Source organism: Hypanus sabinus, chromosome 2 (assembly GCF_030144855.1).
Source record: "Hypanus sabinus isolate sHypSab1 chromosome 2, sHypSab1.hap1, whole genome shotgun sequence".
NCBI classification, from domain to species: Eukaryota; Metazoa; Chordata; class Chondrichthyes; order Myliobatiformes; family Dasyatidae; genus Hypanus; species Hypanus sabinus.
In genome coordinates, this window is record NC_082707.1 from 57,006,666 (window position 1) to 57,034,006 (window position 27,341).

Consider the following 27,341-nt stretch of genomic DNA (forward strand, 5'->3'; position numbering starts at 1 on the left):
CTTCAACTACATCAGGTCTGAGAAACTCGAGGGAGAGGGTACATCATTGTGAGGAGGAATATCAGAAGCAGCTGAGGGACTTCGAAGCAGATACTTTTGGGATGAGCAGGCACTGAGCTGGATGACATTTATAGGGGTTTCTTCCAGTGTTGTCTTCCTCATTAACAAGGGTTTTTGTTGTAGCAATCTTCCTTTGATTTTATAAACTCTCTGTTACGAATGCACGCTGCTCTAATCCTTTGATTTCTCTGCTGCATCGTGATCAGCAGATGATTTATCACCGCAAATCTTTACAAGATCAGTGCCAAGCATTTTCATAAATTGATGCAAAAGCCTGCTGAATATTCACAATTACCTTCAACTTTCAGCTCGTCATGTTAGATCTTCGTTTCCTTCATGATGAGCATACCATTAAGCGGGAAGTTCACTCTGATGCTGATGAATCCACTCTTTCAATATATATTCAGGATCATCATTTTTCATTTTATGCAGTACTTTTCTATTTTTCATTAATTTCTGCTTATTACTTTCAGCATAGAACTTTAATAATTTATCCTTCTGTTTCTTCAGGTCATAGATGGTGGTCGTTCCAACAGCACATTCCTCTGTCAATAGCTTCACACTTACACCATTGTCAAGTTTTCCAAACAATTTGATTTTCTGTGTTACAGACAAACATAGATGCTTCCTCTTTTTTCACTATCACCCATAGGGGTAATTACAGGCCTTTTTGACGTTTTCAACAATATCTTCACAGCAGAGAGCAGAGAATAATTGCAAAACACATGGGGATCTCTGCAAGCAATGCACAAAGGTCTGGCTATAATGACTGCTGAAAGCAAACTGGTGCTAACAGGGCCCCACTCAGGGTATGTGAGGTCACCACACAGAAATGCCTGTGGTGCACAGTAAGCCGTGTACCATCTGGGCACCTTCCCAGTGCTCAGTGTTAGCGCTCAAAAAATCTCCAATTTTGGAGATGTTCGGACAAAGGGTGCTCTGCCTAAAGAATCTATCAGTTACAAAGATATTTGTAATATACGGATCTATTTTGTTTAGAGCAATGACAACCCCACCCCTCTTAGCACTGCACATTGATCTGTTGTCTGCGCATGCGCATTGCTCTCTCCTGCTCTGCTGCAATGTGAGTACACCAGTTAAAGGCATCTCCTGCATGCGTGCTTCTACTTCATTGATATGTAGTTGTGCACAGATACAACAAATTGGTAGAGAGTACAAACCTAAATTCAGAAAATATCACGAACTGCACTGTTTAGGGGATGAAACGGCAAGAGTTAAACAGCACAAGAAAGCCGAAGCACCCTTGAGTGAGTGAAAAATACGCAAAATTTAATGTGAAAATAACATGGTGATGGCTACAGTCGGGAAAGTTGACAAATTTGATAGCGATAGTGAAGGCTGGTAGTAGTATATTGAGAGGGCTGAATTGTAATACGAACAACATGGAGGATTAAAAGAAAGCCCCTGCACTCCTTAGCTTAATGCGAGCAAGGACATATGGTTTTTTCAGCTACTTAGAAACCGCTGCAAAGTCAGCAAGCAAGATGTTTGATGAAATTGTTACGATTTTACAAAATCACTTGAGCCTTAAAATGTTGGCAATAGCAGAGAGATTTAGATTTTACGAAAGGAACCAGTCAAAGGATGAAAGCATTTCTGAATACACTGCAGAACTGTGCAAGCTTTCCCAGTATTGCGACTTTAGAGATGGACTTTCTGATGCATGAAGGAACAGGCTTGTACGTGGCATCCGTAGTCAAAGCACTCAAAAGAGGCTACTATCTGAAAGAGACCTAATCTTAGAACTGGCACTGACCATTGCAGTAATATTAGAGACTGCAGCAAAGGATGCAGTAGAACTGAAGGAAAGGAGGTTTGTATGTGAAATGCACAAAATGTCCCTGAATGGTGCAAAAAGCCAAAAATGTTATTGATGTGGCAACTCCCCTCAAGATACAAATGACTGATGGTTCAAAGAAAATGTGTGCAGAAAGTGTTACAGACAAGGTCACATAGAGAGAATGTGCAAGGCAGACAAAAAGCAGAGTGAAAAGTCTCAAACACAAAACAAAGCAAATGCATAAAGTTACTGATTGTAAAACAGAATCAAACAACACAGAGTCTGACAAAGGTGAACTGCATAGTATTACTGAAGCAGATCACAGGATCTTCCGGATCACAACAGATGTGTTCAGTGTAAAACTGAAAATGGAGCTGGATACAAGGACAGCTTTGTTCAAAATTCCAGAGGCTGACTACAACAGATTGTTTCATAAGATACCATTAGAGAAGACCTCAGTAATGCTAAAGACTTACACAGGTGTCTCGCAAAGGCAAACTGAATGTAAGTTTGACTTATGGAGGCCAAACACAACGGTTAGAGCTTTATATATTGAAAAATGGTGGCCAGCACATTTTGTACGTGAATGGTTGAGAAGAAAACAACTAGAGTGGGCATTCAATCAAAGCTCTCAGTGAAGCATCAACAGTTAACTGCAGACCCAATGGTGGCACTAACCAGGGGTTGTCAGAGCAGTCACAGCTAATCAGGTGTGTGAGAAGGGATTGGATAAACAGATTGAAGACTTGGCCAAAAGCTGTCTGAGATGCCAAAAAGTTCAAAATGCACCCCTACAGGCAGTGGAAGCAGTCACCTTCACCATGGCAAAGCATAGATATTGACTTTGCTGGGCCATTCTTGGACTCCATGTTTCTGATTGCTGTAGATGCTCATTTGAAATGGCTGGAGGTTATACGAAAGACATTAACCACCTCAACAAAGACTTATCTTCACCAGAAACTACTTAGCAGAACAAATTGTGAGTGACAGTGGACCACACACATCAAAAGAATTCCAACTGTTCATGAACAAAAATAGTATCAGACATTTCAAGTCAGTTCCTCACCATCCAGCAACGAATAGGTTAGCTAAAGGTTTATCCAAATATTCAAGGTTCATTAAAGCGAAAGATGAAAAGGACAACTCTCTACAGCACAAGGTGGACAACTTCCTCTTTGTGTATTGGAACTCTGTTCATGCGATAACAAAAGAAACAAGTGCAATGCTGTTCATGAATAGGAATCTGAGATCTCACATAGATTCTCCCGAAACTAGACCTCTAGAGAGAAGCACAGAGTTTCGACAGGAAGTCCTGGCAAGTGATTATTGAGAAGACAAATGGACACTCAGTTGGATAGCTACAGGAACTGGACCACTGATGTACACAGTAGATGTTGGAGATCAGACATGGAGACTTCATGTGGACCAGATACTGGATGCTCAATCAAAGAACACACCTGAGTCAATGGCATCCAACAAAACAGACACATTACAGTCATCAGACATGCCTCTCAGTAATGATGGTGTTACTGACAGCAACATGACACTGGAAAGCAAGAATATTGTCTTAGACAAGACACCTACCAAACCTGATGCCACTCCACAGGTCCAGAGGAGCTATCCTGAAAGAAACAGGGCACCACCAGAGCTTTAGAACTGTGAATTTCGTTATGGACTGCTATTGTGAAAGCATGTTTATTCAGAATTATGGGTTTTATGAAAGGGAAATTGAATGTTTTGTACGTATACAGTTTTATGTTGCATTAATCTAAAAGGGGAGAAAGTACAATGAATTGATCTATTTCTTTTAGAGAAATGACCAACCCCCCCAGCACTGGGTATTGATCTGTTGTCTGCTGACACACTGTTGCCTATGCATGCACATTGTTTTCTCTTTTGCTCATTCTCCAATGTGAGTATGCCAATTAAAACCATCACCCACGTGCGTGCTTTTATTTAATCGATATGTAGTTCTGCACGGACACAACAATATTCCTAGGACAGTGTTCTTAATTCTTATCTATTTTTAGAATATGTAAATAACATACTACATGAAAACAAAGTCACTTCTAAAATTTCTATCAAAGATTTTCCTACTTGACATCAAGCCTTAAGGGTTGATTGTTTAACTCCAATTGGCAAAGAAAGCTGTGATTCTACGATTTTCACACCAGATAGTAGATCCACATAAGGTCTATCTCTAAGCTAAAGGAATAGATAAACCATTGATTCATTCCAAATAAGTTGGGTATAAAGAGGTTTGTTCTGTAAACAATGGAAAATTTGTTTAACCATGGAAGTAACACAGAAAAGTATGTGATTGATGGTTGGGTTGAGTTGTTCTCCGATCTTAGCAATCCAGGTTGCAAACTTATCATCACCATACAAGGAGACAACATCAGTGCCCTATTCACTTGTGGTGTGTCCTCCAGATGCTTGGCCTTTATATACTGCAGCATAAATTGCATCGGCCAAACTGGAGAAAATTATCTAACAAGGGTCCATGAACATCAACTGGCTGTGAAGCAGCACGACCAACTCTCCCTAGTCTCTACCCATGAAGATCGAGAGAGGTACGAAGTTGACTGGGCAGCAGTGAGTGGCATAGCACAAGAAAACACATGGCATGCAAGGGAATTCCTAGAAGTATGGTTTTCCACAAATAATTCTATAAACAGGCATGTAGACCTCAATCCCATTTATAAGCAAAATTCCAGACAACACATAGAATTCACCATGTAACCAATCAGTGATGAGACACCCTCCTTATGTCACAATTGGGTTGTCCTAATGATGACCAATCAACTGATTAGTAAGTATATAAAGGGCCAAGCATTGGACGACATGCCACAAGTGAACAGTGCATTCATGACATCTCGTCATATGGTGACAAAATGTTTGCAAAGGATTGCTAAGATCGGAGAACAACTCAACCCAACCTTGTTTAGCCAAATACAATTCTAATCATATTTTCCAAGATGCCTTATTACCACAAAATTCTTGAATCTAAGTGATGAGAATTATTAAGCTTGGAAATTGCTTCAGAGCTTCAATTTGTTATCTTTTTAGTTACATACTTGGGAAGGAATAAATGACTGAAAAAGGATGATGCTCCCTTTCTACTTGAAGGAGCCTGTCAAAATGCTTTAGCAGACACATTTCCTTTCCTGATGTCTACTCCAAAAGAGGATCAGTGGTGTTTTATGCTAGTTGAAGAGATTATTATATCCAAGTGCAAAGACAGAAAAAAAGCTAAGAAGGCTAAAGTTCAATTTGCAACTAACATTTTAAATATTTTACAGTGACCATTTAAGAGATTGTGACACAGACATGTGCAACTGATACTAGCTAAATGCTACCAGGAATTCATCTATCTCAGGTTTTAAAACTAATGCAGTGTCCCTTATTACCTTTGGTTGGGTCAGAGATCAGCCAATAAGCCTGCTAAGGGGCGAACTGACCTACTCTCCAAATTAGAGTTCAAACTTAACAGTTTTCTCATTGTTTGACTTTATGGCAATTTTGTGTCTTTCATCGAATCATTATGATCTTACTTCCAAAAAAAATCTATTGGACAGTTTTAGATCATAGATTTAATCTATTTCAATGGCTTGACTTTTGTATTATTTACCTTTAAGGAACTAGTTAACTTTTTAAATTGTGTCTGCTTCCACTTACTGGCTCATAAACGTCCACTGAGAATTGGCATGCAAACAACCCGGCCACATTGTGGAGATGAAACCATAGGAATCTGAGGCTCAGATCAGGGATGTCAGGAAGCACCGATGTGCCTCCACCACTTCCCGTAGAAGCACGTTCCAGGTTCTAATCACCCTCTATGGATCCCCTGTAAACCTTGCATCTCTCACCATGCCCTCTTTTCACTTACCTCACCTTTGCACTGAACTGATTCTACAACCTATGGACTCACTTTTAAGCACCCTACAATTCATGTTATCTGCATTGTTTATTTGCTTATTTATCATTACATATTTTTGTACTTGCATAGTAAGTCTTTTGTACATTGGTGGTTTTTGTGTAGGTTTTCATCAATTTTAATTTCTTTGTTCTATTGTGAATGCCTGCAAGTAAATGAAACTCAGGGTAGTATATGGTGACATACATGCTTTGGTAATAAACTTACTTTGAATTTTGTCATTGACATCCTCAAAGGCTTTTACTATCTTGCCTACCCTCTCGTCATCTATGCACTTTTATCAATTTACCACATAGCCTCCTCCTCCCAAAGGAAGCAAACCCAGCCAATCAGGAATCTCCCTCTCACTGTAATTGTCCAATTTGGGCAATATCCTAGTTAATCTCTTATACTCCATGCCTCATAGCTTGGAATACCTACATACAATATGCCACATATAGTCTAAACTATGCTTTATTTAATTCTTATATTCTACACCATGGCTAATGAAGTCAAGCACTCCATTTGCCTTCTTCAACACCTTATCCTTCATCAAGATAAAGGACTTCAGTGTTTCCTCTTATACCTGACTGCTATGAGTATTATTATTTTCTGCAGTTGTTGCTGATTATGTTAGACAGATATATCTGATTAGACAGTTGAAATAATAAAAACAGCAAGGGAAGAACATGATATAGTTTGATTGGACAATCATGTCTACTCGTACACAAATTAATGCTCATTTATTTATCTTCAATACTAAATTCTTTGCACGTTAGTGTAAAACAGTATCATTTCATGACTGTGTCAGTCAATTAATATTGGCAGCAAGTTTAAAAGTTATTAGGTAAATTTCTGACTACAACCTCAAATTAATATAAATCTGCAGTTTGTGGATTGAACTCTGTAGTTCACGTTATGATGTGATTCTGATTTCTGGTCGCTCCTTTTTTGTTACTAATGTGTGCAGTTTTGACTGGGACAGACTGGCTTTGTGGCTTGAAGTTCATGAATGACACAAAGTGAGACTGAATCGAACTGAGCTGGACTGGATGTGCCTGGACTGGCTGAATGACTTGTGGTTTTGTGTGTTTTATATTCCGCATTTTTCACTTGTCTTTTTGCTGTTTGCATGATTTGTTCATTTTTTTGTGCATTGGGGGTTTGATGTTTTTCTTTGAATGGATTCCATGGCTTCTATTTCTTTGTTTTGTGTCTGTCTGTGGGAAGACGAACCTCAGGGTTGTATACTGCATAAATACTTCAATAATAAATGTACTTTGAATCTTTGACAACACCTTGTAAGATGGATCAGTGTGGAACTTCTACCTCTCTGATATTCCAACTTTTGAATAAAGTCAGATAGCAGGACCAATATAATTTTTAAATGAAACAATTCTAACTGCGTGGATCAGTACATGGAACTATAAAGTTGTGGCCATTATAGAGACTTGGCTGTCAAAAAGGCATGCTGACTGATGGACGTTTCAGGTTTTAGAAGCAGGGGAGAGGGATTGCTAATCAGAGCTGCAGAAAGGAATGATCAGAGTGGAGGGATTTTTTACTGAGTCATATGAGTACAAATCAGAAACAGGAAGGGAGCAATTTGCTCTATTGTGAACATTCTGTGCACACCCCTCCCCACAGCAAGAGAGAGACAGAGGAACAGATCAGCAAGCAGATTTTGGAAAGGAGCAAAAGAAACAGAGTTGGTGCCATGCACAACTTCAACTTCCCTAATATTGATTGGAACCTCCTTAGTGCGAAAGATTTGAACGGGGCAGAATTTATCAGGTGAGTTCAGGAACATCAGGTAGACAGGCTGACTCGAAGAGAGGTCATACTGGATCTAGTACTAGGCAATGAACCTGGTCAGGTGAGAGATCTCATGGTGGGCGAGCAGCTGGAGATGGTGACCACAACTCCCTGATCTTTAGCTTAGTCTTGGACAAAGACGAGCAGAAGGTATGAAAAAGTATTTAATTGCGAGAGGGCAGATTATGATGTTAATAGCCAGGAACTTGGCAGCATAAATTGGGAACAGATGTACTCAGTTAAAATGCACAAAAGAAATGTGGAGGTTGTTCAGGGAGCACTTGCTGGTGTTCTGGATAGGTTTGTCCCATTGCAATAGGGGAAGGTTGGTAGAGCGCAGGAACCACGATTGACAAGACATGTGGAACACCTAGTCATAAGGAAGAAAGAAATTTACTTGTTTAGGAAGCAAGGATCAGACACGGCTCTGGAGAGTTATAAAATAGCTGGGGGATTTAGGAGGGCTACAAAACATGAGAAGGCCTTAGCAAGTAGGATTAAGGAAAACCTCAAGGTGATCTACATGTATTTGAAGATTAGGAGGAAGACTAGAGCGAGGATTGGATAAAAGAGGAAATGTGTATGGATCAGGAAGCAGGGGAGGTCATTAATGAATAATTTGCTTCTGTATTCACCAGTGAAAGGGACCTTGATGAATCTGAGGACATAGTAGAACAGGTTAATATACTGGGACATATTTACGAAGAAGATGTGCTGGAGCTTTTGAAAACATTAGGACAGTTAAGTCCCCAGGCCAGACTGGAGACATCTTGGGTTAATATGGGAAGTGAGGGGAAAGATTGCTGCACCATTGGCGATGATCTTTGCTTCATCGCTAGCCACAGAAGTACCAAAAGTTTGGAGGATGGAAAATGTTATTCCTTTGTTTAAGAAAGATTATAGGGATAAATCTGGAAGCTATTGACCAGTGAGTTTATGTCAGTGTTGGAGAGGATTCTTAGAGACAGGTTTCATGAGCATTTGGAGAAGCAGAGTCTGATTTGGGATAGTCAGCACGGCATTGTAAGCAGCAGCTCAGGCCTTCATGAGCCTGATTAAATTCGTCGACACAGTGAAAGAAACACACTGATGAAGGTAGAACAGTGGATGTGGTGTATATGGATTTCTTTCTTTCTTTTCAAATCTTTTTATTATTATTATTATTATTATTATTCACAAATAACACAGGTACATCAAAGTAATAACACTTAAAATGCCTCCAAAAAAAATATCTTAAAGATTGAAAATTTTTGTGAATAAAAAAAACCCTACTAAGCAAGAAAAGTGAGAAAAAAAAGAAACCCATTGGAGGTACAACCCCGGAGCCATGCGTCATACAGAAAGCTTCTAAAAATAAACATCAAACCGCCAACAAGAAAGAAAGATATATCAAAAAAATTACACTTAGATCGTGGAGGAAATCTATCAGTTAACTGAAATGATAATAATGAACAAATGAGCCCCCTCTCTTCTCAAAATCAAATAAAGGTTCAAAGGTTCGACTTCTAATTTTCTCCAAACTAAGACACAGCATCACTTGAGAGAACCATTGTGACAAAGTAGGAGCTGATATATCCTTCCATTTCAACAAGATAGCCCTCCTCGCTATCAATGTAACAAACGCAATAACATGTTGGTCAGACACAGAAATAGCATGGATATTTTGAGGAATTATTCCAAAAAGCACAGTCAATTTATTAGGTTGTAAGTTGATTCTGTGTGCTTTAGAAATTGTCGAAAAGACTGACTTCCAAAACTGTTTTAATATAGAACATGATCAGAACATATGTGTCAGTGTAGCTATCTTAGTTTTACATCTATCACAATACTTGTCAACATTGGGAAATATTTTAGAAAGTCTGTCCTTCGTCAAATGGTAACAATGTGCAATTTTAAATTGAATCAATGAATGACTAGCACAGATTGAAGAAGAGTTAACCAGCTTCAGAATCTGCATCCAATCCTCCCATATAAAAGTCAAATTGAGTTCCTTCTCCCAATCCTGTTTAATCTTATGTAAAGGACACTTATCTCATTGTAATAGTAAATTATAAATGTCTAACTGGAAGATATTGTAAAAAGTGTGAATATGAGAGAGAATATTTATCGACTAATTGTTCAAAAGACATCAATCTGCCTTCTTTAAATAAATCCAAAAAAGAACTAATACCTTTATTTTCCAAAGTAAAAAAATTGGATCACTCCAGGAAGGTTTAATAATGTAATTACGATAAATTATACTACAAAGTTTAAATTTATTAAGATTAAAAAAATTGCGGAACTGGAGCCAAATTTGTAGAGTGCTTAACTACACGATATAGGTTTAAATTAGCAACTTTAGCTAATTGTATAGGTAGAGCAACTCCTAATAACAAAGTTAAATAAAACTGTTTCACAGCTCTCAGTTCCAGGTCTAACCAAATTGGCTGATCATTCCTATCACCCCAATATAACCAAAAGGATATATATTGCAAATTAACAGCCCAATAATGCATTCTTAGATTAGGTAAAGCGAGCCCTCTGTCCTTTTTCAACTTCTGCAAATGACATTTACCAATTCTTGGTCTTTTATTATCCCAAATTAAAGATAGAATAATAGAATCAATCCAATCAAAAAACTTTTTAGTCAAAAACAGGAATATTCTGAAATAAATATAAAAATTTTGGTAAAATCATCATTTTAACTACATGAATACGACCAACAAGTGATATTGTAAGTGGGCTCCATCTACTAAATGAATACTTCATAGAGTCCACTAAAGGAAGAAAATTGGCTTTATAAAGATCCTTATATTTTTTTTTAGTAATTATGACATCTAAATAACTAAAAGAATCCGTAACTTTAAAAGGAATATTATCATATATAGAGACAGATTCATTTAAAGGAAGTAATTCACTTTTACTAAAATTTATTTTATATCCTGAAAAATCTCCAAATTTATCAAATAATTTTAGCAAAGCAGGAATAGATTCTTCAGGCTTAGATATATATACACCAATAAATCATCAGTGTAAAGAGAGATCTTGTGCATGGTCTCATTCACAAAAATCCCATGAATATTTTTGGCTTCATGAAGAGCAATAGCAAGGGGTTCTAATATTAAGTTAAGTAACAAAGGATTAATGGACAACCTTGTTTTGACCCCCGAGATAGCTGAAAAAAAGGAGACCTACAGTTATTAGTGACAGCAGTAGCAATAGGAGCTTTATATATCATTTTAATCCAATTATTAAAATTAATACCAAAACCAAATTTTTCTAAAACATTAAATAAATATTTCCATTCGACTTGATTAAGTGCTTTTTCAGCATCCAAAGATACAACGCATTGTGGAGTTTTAGAAGAAGGTGAATATATAATGTCAAATAATCTCCGAACATTTGAAAAAGAATAACGACCCTTTATAAAGCCTGTTTGATCTTTAAAAATGATTTCACCCAAAACACTCTCCAACTGATTGGCCATTATCTTTGAGAGAATCTTAGCATCAACATTCAATAATGAAATAGGTCTGTATGAGGCACAATCAGTAGGATCTTTATCCTTTTTGAGAATTAAAGAAATAGAAGCCTAAGTAGAGGACCAGGGTACCATCCTTACTACGAATTCTCAAAATTTGCCTTTTGGCTCCAGCCAATTTTAATTGAGATGCAAATAGTTTATTATTTTTATCTCCAAACATATAAAATTGGCTCTTTAACTTAAGTAGACAACCTTCAATTGTATGAGTTAATAATAGGTTATATTGTGATTGAAGTTCCACCCTTTTTTGCATAAGTCAATATTAGGGGAAGTTGCATAGATATTATCTAAATCTTTAATTTGTTTTGAAATTTTATCTAATTCTGCTTTAGTCTGTTTTTTAAGTTTAGCTGAATAAGAAATAATCTGACCACGTAAAAATGCTTTCAATGTATCCCATACAATTAATTTGGGCATACCTCCTATATTATTAAAAAGAAAAAATTCTTTTATCTGGCTTTCAATAAAACTGATAAAATCAGAGTTTTGCAATAAAATCTGAGACATGCGCCATGGTGGACGGGCAAAAATGACATAATCAAATTCAAAGGACAAACTCAAAGGCACATGATCAGATATAGCAATAACATCATATTCACAGTTTTTAACAGACAAAAGACGGGGATGAATTATAATATAATCAATCCTTGAATATTTTTTATAGACATGCGAAAAAAGGGAATATTCTCTATTATCTGGGTGTAAATGCCTCCATAATTAAATCAACCCAATATCAGTCAAAAAGGAGTTAATAACTGACGCAGAACGATTTAGAAGTTGCTGATTAGTTGAGCTCTTGTCAATCATAGGATTTAAGCAACAGTTAAAATTCCAACCCATTATCAACATATTTAAATCCAGCAATAAAGCAAATACTTTGTTAAAAAAAAAGGATCATCTAAATTAGGACCATATAAGTTGACCAAAACAAACTTTCTATTACAAATCACTCCTATTACAATTAAAAATCTACCTTTGGAACTTGATTCAATATCCACTTGAGTAAATATATTAGATTTAATAAAGATAGATACACCTTTAGTTTTGCTCTGAGAAGTAGCATGGAGTTGTATTCCATCCTACCATCTAAAAAATCTATTTTGATCTCCTGCCTTGATATGCATCTCCTGAGCAAAAATTATATCAGTTTGGAATCGATTAATAATTTTAAAAGTCTTTTTTTCATTTAGTAGGATGATTTCAACCACGTACATTCCAACTTATTACATTAATCCGTTTAACTGCCATACTATAATTTTATTCTAATTTACTTTATACATGCGCAGAACACATACCAATACGGGATTATCAAAGATGGCGGTTATGAAGAATACAGCCATATAGAAAACACGCATGCTCCAGAACCACCCAATGGGAAAAAACTCCTAACTCTAAACCCACCCACCCACCCTCCCAAAAGCCAGAAAAAAAGGCAAGCGAACTAAGATACAATACAAAGCCATGGGCCGCTCTGTTGGTCTCTTCTCTCCCTCCCCCTATTCAGTACACGAAAAAAATAAAATGACCTGGCAACAAAGACAGTAACGTCTCAACAAAGGAGAGTGTTTACATTCCATCATGTATTAAACAAAATAGAACCAAAATAATATAATCTCTTAGAGAGAAAAACCAGCGCCATCTTGTTTAGCTTTAAATCTCTAAGAAAACTTTAAATTTGGTTATAGGACACTATAATAAAACAGATAAAAAAGGTTAATAGTATATTCAACTGAACTAAATTTTCAAAAGTATTAATTAGTAATATCATAAGTAACTAAACCCTCCCAGATACACACACACACACACATATATGTATATATATATATAAAAATAAAAAGAAACCCTATTAATAGGAAAAAAAACTAGTTAGTAAATTGAAACAACACAAAGAAACATCAAACCAAATATTAGATAAAAGGAACAAGTCCTTTTATTCTCTTTTCTCAGTCAAATATCTCATTAGCCATTTAAACAGTCAAACTTGAACCTTCTTTCCAAAAATAATCCAATAGGATGTAATGATGAGCAGGTTTTCTTTTCTTCTTTTATTAATCTCTCAATGAAATATCCAAATAGCCTTCAAATACATATTTTTTGAAATGTAAATAATATACAGATAATCAAACAGCTTTTCAGATAGTTCAGGCAGGCCGAAGTAGAACAGTGGATGTGGTGTATATGGATTTTAGTAAAGCGTTTGACAAGGTTCCAGAAAGACAGGAGGCATGGGATCCAGGGAAACCTGGCTGCTTAGATTCAGAATTGGCTTGCCCACGGAAGACAAATGGTGGTAGTAGACTGACCTTGAGGTCAGTGACCAGCTGTGTTTTGGAGGGAACAGTTCTGATACATCTGTTCTTTGTACATGACTTGCATGAAGAAGTGGAAGGGTGGGTTAGTAAGTCTGCAGATGACATGAAGACTAGTGGAGTTGTGGATGTGTAGAAGGTTGTTGTGGGACATTGATAGCATGCAGAGCTGGGCTGAGAAGTGGCAGATGGTGTTCAATCCAGAAGAGTGTGAAGTGATACGCTTTGTAAGATGTAATTTGAAGACAGAGTACAAGGTTAATGATTTTTAATAGTGTGTAGGAACAGAGGGATCTGGGGTCCTCTTCAATAATTCCCTCAAAGTTGCTGTGCAAGTTTATATGGTAGTTAAGAAGGAGTACAGTGAGTTGGCCTTCATTATTTGGGGGATTTGGTTCAAGAGCTGTGTTGTAATGCTGCAGCTCTAAAAAAAACTCTGGGTAGGCCACAGTTGGAGCTTTGTGTTGAGTTCTGGTCACTTCATTATAGGAAAGCTATGGAAGCTTTAGAGGGGGTGGGTGGAGATTTACCAAGATGTTGCCTGAATTAGAGAGCATTGCTTTATGAGAATAGGTTAAACAAGCTAGGGCTTTTTTTATTTGCAGCAAAGGAAGTTGAGATGCGACTTGATAGAGGCGTATGAGATGATAGGCAGCAGTGATGGAGGGGACAGTTGGTGGCCCAGGGTGTAAATGGTTAATAGGAGAGGGCATAGTTTTAAGGCAATTGGAGGGAAGTATTGGGGAATGTCAGAGATGGCTTTCTTCCACAGGAGTTGTGGGTGCATAGAAAGTATTAGTGATGGTGGTAGAGGCAGATTTATTAGGAGTATTTAAGAAACCCTTAGATAGGCACATGGATGAAGGAAAGATGGAGGGCTATGTGGGAGGGAAGGTTTAGATTGGAGTAGGTTAAAAAATTGGCACAACATCATGGCCAAATTGTCAGTAATATACGGAACTGTTCTATGTTTTATATGAAACCATCAGCTTACCTCTACCTACTTGCCCCTTTAATTTTAGAGTAGACCCTGATTTAGATGGATAAGACTCCTGCCAGGTCACAGGAGACAAGGGATAACACCTGGAAGCAGTGAAAGCAGCAATATACTCTGAACTTTCCTACGCAGCATACCATCACCGCTGACAGTCACAAAGAACAAAGACTCTACCTGTGGCAAGTAGAAAGCAAATGATAAACTATTTTACATTGTCCTCTCCAATCTTTCTTTTGTATCTAGACTCGATGGCACTGGTGGAAGAGATGGTGGTGTTCGTGGAGACAAAGCCCCGTCCCCTCCTGAAGGCCACCCTCCATTATACTAAGTAGATTGTTTCAGAACAGACACGGCACATAAGAATATCATTAATGGGAGAAATACACACCACAATAAACTAATGGATTGGTATATTCCTGCAAGAAGGGCGTACTGGGAAAGGCACCAGACTCACCCTGTTGACATCTAATTATTAGCTGACGTTGCAAGTGGAAATTTGGAAAAGGCAGGAGTAGGCCATTACGCCTCTAAAGCCTGCTCCACAACTCAATGAGATCACAGCTGACTTCTAGCTTCAGTGCCACATTCTGCATTCATTATCCCTCGATTCCCCGAAGATCCCTCAAAAAAACCCTGTTAACTTCTTTCCTGAGTATATTCAATGACAGCTTCCTCTGCACTACCAAGTAGAGAGTTCCTCAGATTTGCTACATTCTGGGTGAAAAAAAGTTTTTTCGTGATCCTGTATGACCCCGTAATTCTGAGACTGTAACTCCTGGTTCTAAGGCGAAGCAGCATCTCTGACGCTACCTTTTCAAGCTCTAAGGATTTTGCATGTTTCAATGACTATGTATACACATGGTAAACAGCAAAAAGATTATGCAATAGACAGAGTGAAGTAATCTCACAACCAATGAATCAGATTAGACTCTGCAATCCTATCGCAGCAGGCTATGAATGATTGTGGGCAATTTTAATAGCTTGTGGGAGGAGGAGGTGTCAAGAAAATCCTCATTCCCAATTATGGTAAAGCTTAGCATGTGATGGCAACAAACAAGATTTAACACTGCTGATAAAATAAAGTGACAGATGTTTTAAGTGAATAGGCATAATGATGGGGTGGAATTGGAATCACAATCTTCACAAAAGCAGTATTTAGTCAATTCAATTCATGCCACGAAAGGCTGAAAGATCACAAGACAATAGCACGAAATTTCTACTTGCCTCCATTTTAAATTACTAATACCTTTTCTCATAACTGTATGCAACAAAGTCTACAGGCCCAGGTTTTATCATAGTACTGCATATTTATAGTCCAGAACAAGCCAAGCCTTTAGCAAAGCTGTGCTAATATAATTACGGCACTGATAGCTATTTAACAATGGAAAACTGCCCAAGTGTGTCCTGTTCACAGAAAAAACCGAACAAATCAAATCTGGGTAGCAACTGGAAATCAAGTAACATGCAAAATGCCGGAGGAATGCAGCAGGTCAGGCAGCATCAATGGAGATAAATGAACAGTCGACGTTTCAGGCTGAGACCTTCATCAGGACTGGAAAGGAAGGGAGAAGAAGCCAGAAGACGAAGTTGGGGGAGGGGAAGGAGTACCTTTGCTCCACCCACAACAAGCAGGATTTACTGGTACCCAAGCATTTTGATTCCAGTCCCAATTCCTATTCTGACATGTTGGTCACATCCTCTCCTACTGTCCCGATAAGGCCACTCTCAGGAACAGCACGTCACTCTCTATATGGGTAGCCTCCGGCATGATGGCTCGATTTCTCTAACTTCTGGTACTTTCTTCCCCGTCCGTTCCCGACTCTGGCTCCCCTCTTACCTCCTTTTCTCCTCACCTACCTATCTCCTCCCTTTCCCCCACAGTCCACTCTCCTTTCATTCAGCCCTTTGCCTTTTCCAGCTATCACCTCCCAGCTTCTTACTTTATCCCCCCCCCAAAGACCCACCTAGCTTCACCTATCAGCTTGTACTCCTTCCCCTCCCTACACCACCTTATTCTAGCTTCTTCCCCCGTCCTTTCCAGTCCTGATGAAACGCTATTTATTCATTTCCATTGATGCCGAGTTCCTCTAAGTTCCAAGTTTTGTAAGTGTTTGTCAAGGAGAATTATTTTTATGAAAGGTAGTATTATTGTTTCACACACTCTGGGCGATTTATTTGGGTTAACTCTGTGAATTAGCTGAATTACATCAGCTGAATTACAGCGAGCAATTTGAAACTGGGATCTGCTTGCACTGACAACTTTGAAACCCTTGGCCGGAGGAATGCATTGAGATTGTCATTGTTTACCTTTTAAAGCAGAACTTGTTTGCAGTGGAAGATACTAAAACAAAATGTAATGAGAGATTCGGAAGCAGGATTGTTCTACAGTGAAGTGTTTCACGTAATAACTGACAATAGCTTTTAGGAGTTATTGTTCAAATGAAAGCAGCACTAATCCTGCAAATGACTTTGGATTTATATTAAAATTGGAATAGCTAATTTTCTTTAAGCAAAACACTGTCAAACTTGATGTTATCTTATTTCCTATAACAATACTTGATGACAATTATAATACAATATGAACATACTCCATCTTAGGAAAATAGATTAAATTCTGGCATGTTATTTCTGCAAATATGCTTCAAATACTTTTCAGTAAACTGCTATTCAAAGTTCAAATGCAAGTACATCAATATTCTGGTTAAAATGCTTGAGACTCTCATTTCAATGCACTTCAGTAGGTTTTGTGATGGTATTGGGTTCGTTGTCCACAAGGCCCTGAACTCAGAAGAAGATTTTAAGCTCTATCCAATATTGGTAACTACCGGATCCTCACTATAGGGAGGTATAATGTATCCACCTACTCTTCAACGATTAGCTTCCTTCGCGTTTAGTCTCCGCTGTGGTCTAGCTGCCAATATCCACTGCTTAAGTGGTGAGTCCCAGCACACAAAGTAGTTTAAACACTTTTTATTTTTAATGATACACATTTAAATTCAGACAAATAGTTCTGAACACACATTTTACACTCACAGTGGATTTCTGCTGAGGAATGAAATCTATTTCTTCTTTCTTTCACCCTGTATTTCTATCATTCTCCTTGTCATTCCCAGTGCTTTATAGTTGACATAATTTGCATGTGATGTTTCTTAGATATCTTTGTTGGGACAAAGTAATTCACGTAGATGGTCTAAAAGTTTCTGGAGACAGTGATCCCAGGACCTAAGTTTAATGCTGTGAGGGCTGACTTTTAGTACACAAATGTCACAACTATTGATTGATCATATCTGTGAACATGTTTGTTTTGCTTATAGCTAATGCTGACAAAAAGCCTCATAGTCACTTTGCTTTCCAAACCACATCACTTAACAGCCAGACAACCCCCAACCCCCATACCCACATCGTGTGCCAGCAGGCAGTGTTCCATAACAATGCTGTTTGCGAAGCTGTGCTTTTAACTTCAAACTGATTGCTGCTTGCAAATTGTTTATGAAAAGAAGCTGAGCAAGGAATATTTATTAGGAATTTAATTTTGTCACAAGCACTTCTGATCCTTCAGAAAGACATTCTACTAAGTGAGAAAGTTGAGGTTAGCAAAAAACCCTCTTGGGTCATGGAAACTGAATATCCATCACAGTTTAGCATCTACTCTTAAGTTTTACACTGCATCTCTGTACATGTGGCAATAATAAAACAATTTCCAATTTTCTCAGTTGCTGAAATATGAATCGTCCATTTAAATTGCAGGACCATAAATTCCAAACAGAAGGGGAATTTCAGCTCTACCAGTCTGGGCCAACTATTTAACATGTGATGCCTTCAGTCCCATTCCCCCTTCTAACCCACTGCCAATTTTTTCTTTCAAGTATTTATCCTCTTTCTTTTTAAAGGTTATTTTGGAATCTTGTTTTGACGAGTCATGCCAGATGAACAAACGTCTGCATAAAATCTCAGTTTTCCTTTGTTCTTTAGTTGAGCTCTGGTTACTAACTCATTGCGCAGACCTACTTGTTTATTCTTAAGCTGGGATGAATTGGGCCATAATGTATACCATGGGAACAATTTGGTGTGCAGAGGGTGCATTTTTTTTGTTTGAGACTGATATTCCTGCTTAGATCATAATAAACCTCCAGCACTGAAGAGTAATAGAAATTAACGCACCAAATCAAAGAAAATTTCCTCATTTAATTTCAAGCTAAAAGTCTATGCTTTTGTCCAATAACTAGCTACATATCTTTATACATTTCCAACACTGAGTATCTAATAACCAAAATCATTGTACTTTATGCTATTGCAACTTTTAATCACAGTTTTTATTAAAATACACACAGTGGTCACTTTATTAATTATACTTGATAATTAGCCAATCATATGGCAGGAACTCAATGCATAAAAGCACGCAGACATGGTTGTTGTTCAGACCAAGCATCAGAATGGGGAAGAAATGTGATCTAAGTGACTTTGACCATGGAATGATTGTTGGTCTTAGTCAGGGAATATTTCTGAAAGTGCTGATCTTCCGGGGTTTTCATGCACAAGTCTCTAGAGTTTACAGAGAATGGTGCAAACCCATCCCCACAATAAAAAACAAACAAGAAACATCCAGTAAGTCCCAGTTTTTGTTGAAGTGGCCTTGATAATGAGAGAGGTCAGAGGAGAATGGCCAGACTGGTTCAAGCTGACAGGGAGGCAACAGTAACTCAAGTAACCACATGTTGCAACAGTCATGTGCAGGAGAAATCCTTGAATGCACTACATGTTGAACTTTGAAGTGGATGGCAGAAGACTATGAACATACACTGAGCAGTCATTTTACTAGATGCAGGAGATACCTAATAAAGTGACCACTGAGTGTATATCAGCAAACAATAACACTGAGTTGATGCCTTTAATACTCTTGCTGTTATTTTAATGGAGACATTGACAGGAATTTCATAATTCATTTTACCGTATAATATAATGGAAAAATTTCTCTGTAATGATTCTTAACCTTTTGAATATGCTATCCTAATTTGATTGAAGTATAACACAAAATACATTTTAAAATCTGAATTTAGACAGGAGCAGAAGTTGGCCATTCGGCCCATCGAGCCTGCTCCACCATTTCATCATGAGCTGATCCAATCTCCCCTTTAGTCCCATTCCCTCGCCTTCTCACCATAACCTTTGATGCCCTGACTACTCAGATACCTATTAATCTCTGACTTAAATACACCCAATGACTTGGCCTCCACTGCCGCCCGTGGCAACAAATTCCATAGATTCACCACCCTCTGGCTAAAAATTTTTTTTTTTGCAACTCCGTTCTGAATGGGCGCCCTGCAATCCTCAAGTCATGTCCTCTCGTACTAGACTCCCCACCATGGGAAACAACTTTGTCACATCCACTCTGCCCATGCCTTTCAACATTTGAAATGTTTCTATGAGGTCTCCCCCCCATTCTTCTAAACTCCAAGGAGTACAGTCCAAGAGCGGTCAAACGTTCCTCATATGGTAACACTCTCATTCCCGGAATCATTCTAGTGAATCTTCTCTGAACCCTCTCCAATGTCAGCACATCCTTTCTCAAATAAGGTGCCCAAAACTGCATACAGTATTCCAAGTGATGTCTTACCAGTGCCTTATTTAATTTAATTAGTCTTATTACAATTGTGGTCTTAAGCTCTAGTTTGAGGGGTTCATGGTGAATAGAATTTTGTTTTGTAAGGTCACTTGCTTTCAATCACTGTAAATTATATTCTGTTTCCTAAATTATTGCCATAATTCAATTTTCTTCCTTGCTCCCAATACCCAAGACCTTTATCTTGTCAAATAGCTACCTGTAAGTAAACTTGTCCAAGCCTTTCTGAAAATCCATATAAAACACACATTGTAAAGCAACATAACTATGAGGGACTAAACTTGATGAAACCATAAAAATGAAAGGGGAGAGTGATCAGCTAGCATCCACTGATTTGAATGCAGACAGCACACCAACCTCCCGTTGTTTCCTCGTTTCAATAAGTTTAGTATCTAGTCTGCACCAACAATGGTGTTTAATACTTGGACTATCGCTAGCTGATGAACTATATTGTTACTGAGCATCAGTTAAAACTTAAACCTGGACTACAGTTCACAGCATGTGCTGACAGATGTGAAGTTAACCTGGAAAACTGAAGATTGAGAGAGGGACTAAGTCTCACACTGTTCTATTATTGCAGAGGTGCAGCTACTGTGAAACAGGAAAGATGTCCTACATTTGCAGAGAGCCAGAAGGTCCTTAAGATCCATGAATACAAAGAATGGAAGAAGCTGTCTAAAGTCCATATTAGGAATCAAAGCACGGATCTGGATAATGTGTCATTTGGGTGAGGCCGTTAAGATAAAATACACTGGGGCTAAGCAGAAAGAGAACAGGCATGTTTAGTAGTGGTGGATGATTCTTTTCCAAGGACTCAGCTAGTGGCAAAACTTAAACCATTGAATATGACATTTTATTACAAAATTCCCTTTACCAGAGCATGCATTCCATTTATCCCACATTTTCTTTTGGATTACAAGCTGTATTGTGTAAATATGCAGCTTCTGTTTTTTTTTCTTGGACAAACTAAAACTCAGCCATTTATCCCTTTCTTCATTCAGGTAAGCAAGCAGTGCATCCTGGCAAGATAACACAAGAAGATTTTGTGATGATGAAGGTACTGTTACTTGTATTGGTCTGAAACACCATGAAATGACCCCATCAGAGAAGATCCCTGTCTGATATTCTTGTTTACTTTCTGCATGTTTAATTCTGTATGACCTTAACTGCTTTGTACAGAATCTTTCAAAACAGCAAAAGTCATTGACCCCATTCCTCACCATTTCTGTCATCTCCTGCAACTTGAAATAACAATAGAAAGTACCAAACATTTGTGGTATATTCTCGATATTGGCACAACTCTTCATCAAACAGCAGCAGCCCATTGCCTTGTTTGATCTATTTTAAAGCTTGATGGTTAATCAGATGTGCAATGTTAAAGCTTGAGTATTGAGCTCTGATAAAGTAGAGCTACACCCTAACTACAGTGCATGCTTCAAGATGTTATAATCTGACTACTCTCTATGGTTCTGGTGATCTATCACCACTGGACTTTCATTAATTAAAGCAACCAATGTGATACTCTCTATAAAATTGTGCACATTGTAAGCAGCATTTTGAAAATTTCGTTCTGAAGAGAATCGAGGCATATGCGGTCAGATTAGGAAGGTGACATTGATCTAACAGTACGATTGAGTAACCAAATGATCAATTTCTAATACTCTCCGCTCTGAAAGCACACACTGTGCTGGATAAGTCTACATTCACTTCTGTACAAGAGAGATGTTCTTACCTGTTGCTTTGTCAGGATTATTACACATGAAACACTGCCACATTCCTACTTCCTCACTATAGCCGAACAGATCAAAAAATCTCACTTCCGCAAGATGCATCTGCAGACTGTCCAAATCCTATTCAAATAATATTAGACGTTAAAATGTTTCTTTTTCTTCCTAGAAAGATATTGTACCAGTTTTGGATGTTTATTCTTGTACTTTTCAGTAACCCATTCATATAACAACCTTCATGATCTCAGATCATCTCAAAAAGCTTAATGGACAATGATTTTTTTTAATAAATGGTGACTGATGAAATACAGCAACACGGCCACTGGTTTTTATATCAGTTGTATATGATCTGTTCATCAATTATCATATTGATCAACATCAATGTGAAATTACTAGATAACTTAATTTAGTGATGGTTGAGGGACAAATATTAATCAGGCACCATGGAGAAGAACTTAGCTCTTCTTGAATTAGACTAGAATTTTTTGCGTCCACCCGCAGGAACATCAGAAGGGAATGCAAAATTCCTTAGAAAAGCACTGGATTGCCACCTAGATTCAGTGCATTTGCCTTTTCTGATTTATGTTTCTGGAGTCTGTAACAAAACGTAAAATAATTATAAATGCAGCTGCTGGAAATGAGAAATTAAAGTGGAAAAGATCAAAAAAACTCAGCAGGTCAGACAACATCAGATAGAAAAGAAGTTTCTATCCTGAAGAAGGGTTTCAGTCTGAAAGGTTGACTACATTTTATTCCAAAGATGCTGCCTGACCTGCTGAGTTCCTCCAGCAAATTTGTGTGTGTGTTGCTCTGGACTTCTTGTGTTTAGAAGCAAAGATATGTGTTAGGTTAATGACATCTTATCAGAGACTTTGATTCAGATTGTAGAGCTCTGGTTGTGTGCCATTATATTCTGCAATAATACGTATTATAATAAATTTGCAAAGAAACACTTAAGCACAGCATAGTAAAATATGGATGTATTTAATTTTTCTCCAGTCATGTGGTGCATCAGACACTGCTACAAAAAGATGCTGCATTCAACACTGGATGCCAACGTTCTGGAATGTACTGATGTGGTTTTTTTTGGAATAGGATTACTCGCCTTCATGCAAAATCAGAATCAGATTTATTATCACTGACATGCGTCATGAAATTTGTTATTTAGCGACAGCAGTACAGTGTAAAATAAAATATACTGTAAGTTCTAAGATATATATATGTGTGTGTGTGTGTATGTATGATAAATAAATAGGCAAAATGGGAGCAAAAGTACTGAGGCAGTGTTCATGGGCTCATTAGCGGTTCAGAAATCTGATGGTGGGGGAAGCTTCTCCTGAAATGTTGAGTGTGTGTCTTCATGCCCATATATCTCTCCTCTGATGCTGGTAATGAGAGTGTATGTCAAGAGTGTGAGACTTGTTATTCTATGCTAAATTATATTTGAACAGAAAATTGCCATTGAGAGCAATGAACTTGGGCTCCATCACCAGAGTAATGCGTACAAAATGCCGGAGGAACTTGGCAGATCAGACAGCATCTAAATAGGGAAATTAGCAGTTAATTCTGGTTTCTGCCCACTTCCTTTCCAGTTCTGATGAAGAGACTTGGCCTGAAATGTTAACTGTTCAGTTCCTTTCATAGATGTTGCCTGATCTGCTGAGGTCCCGCAGCATCTCCTGTGTTTCCATCACTTGAGACCCAGTAATTCATGGATGGCTTTGTCCCACATATAGGCTGTGGAATGGAGACCTGGATCCTGCACGGTGCCACCTTCATGGTGCCACAGTGAGTGAGCAGAATAGTTTTGAATAATCTGAATATATTGATATTTGATATAACTCTAGTTGTTTCTTGAGTTCTTGTTCACACTACTGCTGACCATCAGATATGCTAAAATAGAGATGGCAAAGGCATCATGGCACAAGTTCTGTTTCTCTGTTGTATTTAAATTGGACTTACAATCTTGGGAAATAATCTTATTTGGCACTTAATAAAGATGACAACCTTTTAATACTGTGAGGCCCTGCTGATCTGCAATTAATTTGAACCCGAGTAACAGTAATTAACTGTGTACCAAGATAAACAGGTTATGCAATAGGCAACATGGTCACAGTTTGTTTTTCATGCAAAAAGCAAAGGGATAGATAAGTTCCTATGGGTGTCATGGAGCCTGACATCAGACACTCCCAAACATGTATCGACCAAATCAGGGTAACTGCTGTAAGAACGGCATTCATAAGATTGCCCATTTTGGTTAAAGTGATTACAATTCAATTGTGGTATCTCATGACATTATTGTTGGTAGTCATTCACCAATAGGCACAACGCGCAGAGTTTAATGGGCTGTTTGCAGGTTCGTTCTCCAGCATGTATCCAGACTGCCACACATCTGCTTGTGAGTTTCACTTTGGAGGATCGTGAGCAAAAGCCAGATCTGTGCAAGAGTGGGAAGTATTGACAGGAGCAAGTTTTCAATAGGAGGTTAGGCTTACAGCAGCCATAGTATGAGTAGACAGTGCTAGATGCAGTCAATTGGATGGGTTGAAATGAGTTTACTTTAATGTAAGAAGTATAAGGAACAAGGGTGATGAACTTAGAGCTTGGCTCAGTGCTTGTAATTACAATGTTGTGACCATGACAGCGACTTGGCTGTCACAAGGGCGAGAATGGCTGCTGGATGTTCTGGAGTTTAGATGTCTCTAAAGGAACAGTGGGGGGGTGGGAAGGTAAGAGGTGGGGGAGTGGCATTGCTGATCAGGGATAGTATCACAGTTGCACAAGGGAGGATGTTGTGGAGGAATTGTCTACTGAGTCAGTGTGGGTGACAGCTAGAAACAGGAAGTGAGTAATTACTCTACTGGGAGTACTTTATTAAACACCCCCCCCCCCCCCCCCAATGGCAACAGGGTCATTGAGGACCAGATCAGCAGGCAGAGTTTGGAAAATTACAAAAATAGCTGTTGTTGTCATGGATAACTTTCACTTCTCTAATACTTATTGGCACCTTTTTGGTGCAAAAGTTTTCGATGCAGCAGAATTTGTAAGGTGTGGATTCCTGACACGATAAGCAGGCAAGCCGACTGGAGGAGAGGCCATACTGGATCTAGTACTAGAGAATAAATCTCATCATGTGACATCTCTCAATGGGCGAGCATCTTGGGAACAATGACCACAACCATTTGACCTTTAGCATAACCTTGGAGAAGGATACGAGCAGACAATACGATAAAGTATTTAATTGGAGGGGCAGATAATTATGAAGCTATTAGGCAGGAACAGATGTTCTCAGGGAAAGATACAATGGAAATGCGGAGGCTGTTTAGGGAGCACTTGCTGGGTGTTCTGCTTAGCTTTGCCCCACAGAAGCAGAGAAAGGATGGTAGGGTGAAGGAACCGTGTTGACAAGTGATGTGTGAACCATGGTAGTCCAGAGAAAGAAGGAAGCATAATTAAGGTTTAAGAAGCAAGGATCAAACAGGGCTTTTGAGAATTATTAGTCAGGAAGGAGAATAATAAACAAGATAAGACATTGCCAAGTAGAATTAGGGAAAACCCCTAACCATTCTACTAGTTTATGTGAAATACAAGATGACTAGAGTGAGGGTTAGTCTGATCAGGGATAAAGGAGGAAACTTTGCTGGAGGAGGTCCTTAATGAATACTTTGCTTCAGTATTCACCATAAGAGGGACCTTGATGAATGTGAGATGTCAGCATAGAACAGGCTAATGTTCTGAAACATGTCATTGTAGAGAAAGGAGGTGTTGGAAGTTCTGAGAAATATTAGGTTAAGTAAGTCCATTGGGCCGGACTAAGGAAGTAAGGAAGTAAGGAAAGAGATTGCTGTGTGGTTGCAATAATCTTTATGTCCTCACTGGCTATAGTAGTATTCCATAAAATTGGAGGGTGGCAAAAGTTATTCCTTTGTTCACGAAAACAATAGGGATAATCCTGGGAATTATAGACCAGTGAGTCTTTCATCAGTGAGTGGGAAAACTATTGCAGAGGATTCTTACAGGCAGGATTTATGAGTACAGTTAGAGAAGCATAGTCTGATTAGAGATAGTCAGCATGGCTCTGTGAGGAGCATGCCTCGTGAGTCTGCTTGACTTTTTCAAGGAAGTGACAAAGCAAAGTGATGCGGTGTATATGGATTTTAGTAAGACATTTACAAAGGCTCTCTATGGTCCGCTCTCTCAGTAAGTCCGGAGGCATGTGATCCAGGGAAACCTGGCTGCAAGAATTCAGGATTAATTTGTCTACAAAAGCAGAAGGTGAAAGTAGCTGGTGTGTATTCTGCCTGGTAGTCTTTAACTTTTGTTGTTCCACAGGGATCTGTTCTGGGACTGTTGTCATTCAGTGTTACAATGGAACACTGAAAGGATGCAGAGGTGGGCTGAGAAGTGGCAGATGGAATCAAATTTGGATAAATGTGAAGTGAAAGGCTTTGAAAGATTTAACTTGATGGCAGAGTATAAAGTTAATGGCAGGATTCTTAGCAGTGTGGAGGAACAGAGAGATCTTGGGGTTGAACTCCATAGATCTCTCAAAGTTGCCACACAAGTTCATAGCATGAGTCAGAATATGTATGATGTATTGGCCTTCATTAACTGGAGGATCAAAGTAATGTTGCAGGTCTGTAAAACACTGGTTAGACCACACTTAGCATATTGTGTTCGGTTTTGGTCACCTCATTATAAGAATGATGTGGAAGCTTTAGAAAGTATACAAAGGCGATTCAAAATGATGCTGCCTGGATTAGAAATCATGTCCTATGTAAATAGGTTAAGAGGAGATATTATAGAGAGATAAGACGATGAGGTAATGATAGACTGGACAGCTAGTGTCCGTTTCTGAAGAAGGCAATGGCTAATATGAGAGGACGGTAGGACTTTTACACAGAGAGTGGTAAGTGCATGGATTACACTACTGGTTGCCAACCAGTCCATCGTGATCGACCAGTCGATCTTTGAGACTTTCCTAGTAGATCCCGAACAAAAAAAGAATAATAAATACACAAATACTGTTGTAATGTGAGCATTATAAAAATAAGTAAGACTAACTCGAGTAATGGTAATATAGCAATACTCTCGCTACAGAAAGCTGTTTGTAAAGAGAGATTGTTTCCGGGGTTGCGGGGTTTTACTTCCATTCTTTCTGCCCGGTACGCATGTGTGTACAGCCCCTCTGTTCAGTGGTTGGTTGAGTCGTGGCAAAGTGCTGCAATGATTTGTTGACTTGCTGCCCGAGATAAAGACTTTTCTGTTGACAAGAAACGAGGAGCACGGGGAACTGATAGGTGATGCGTGGCTACCGGATTTAGGGTTTCTGACAGACCTAATGGCTAAATTAAAAGCACTTAACAACGAGCTCGTGGGAGAAGACCGACACCTGCCCCGCATGATAAGCACAGTAAATGCGTTGAAGGCCAAGCTCGGTGTTTGGATTTCAAATTTAAAGAATGGGAGGCTGACACACTTTCCCAACTTGGAGAAAGTGTTACAGGCCATCAAGGAAAAAAATGCTTTTTACCCTGAGCAGTACTGTGCTTACCTAGACAAACTGGCAATAG

At 38.5% G+C, this 27,341-nt stretch overlaps 1 protein-coding gene across 7 annotated transcripts in view; it reads right to left on the reverse strand.

Moving 5' to 3' along the window:
* Positions 1–27,341, reverse strand: part of veph1 (ventricular zone expressed PH domain-containing 1) — a 238,005-nt gene that overhangs the window by 11,821 nt on the left and 198,843 nt on the right. For 5 of the 7 annotated variants that reach the window (XM_059946577.1, XM_059946567.1, XM_059946587.1 and 2 more), the window contains exon 12: positions 21,774–21,891. The exons of 1 other annotated variant lie outside the window; for it this stretch is intronic. In XM_059946577.1, the coding sequence (XP_059802560.1) occupies positions 21,774–21,891 (118 nt within the window). Of the gene's footprint in view, positions 1–12,593; positions 12,805–21,773; positions 21,892–27,341 lie in introns of those variants that run through there. One more of the 7 variants, XM_059946612.1, reaches the window with a different exon arrangement.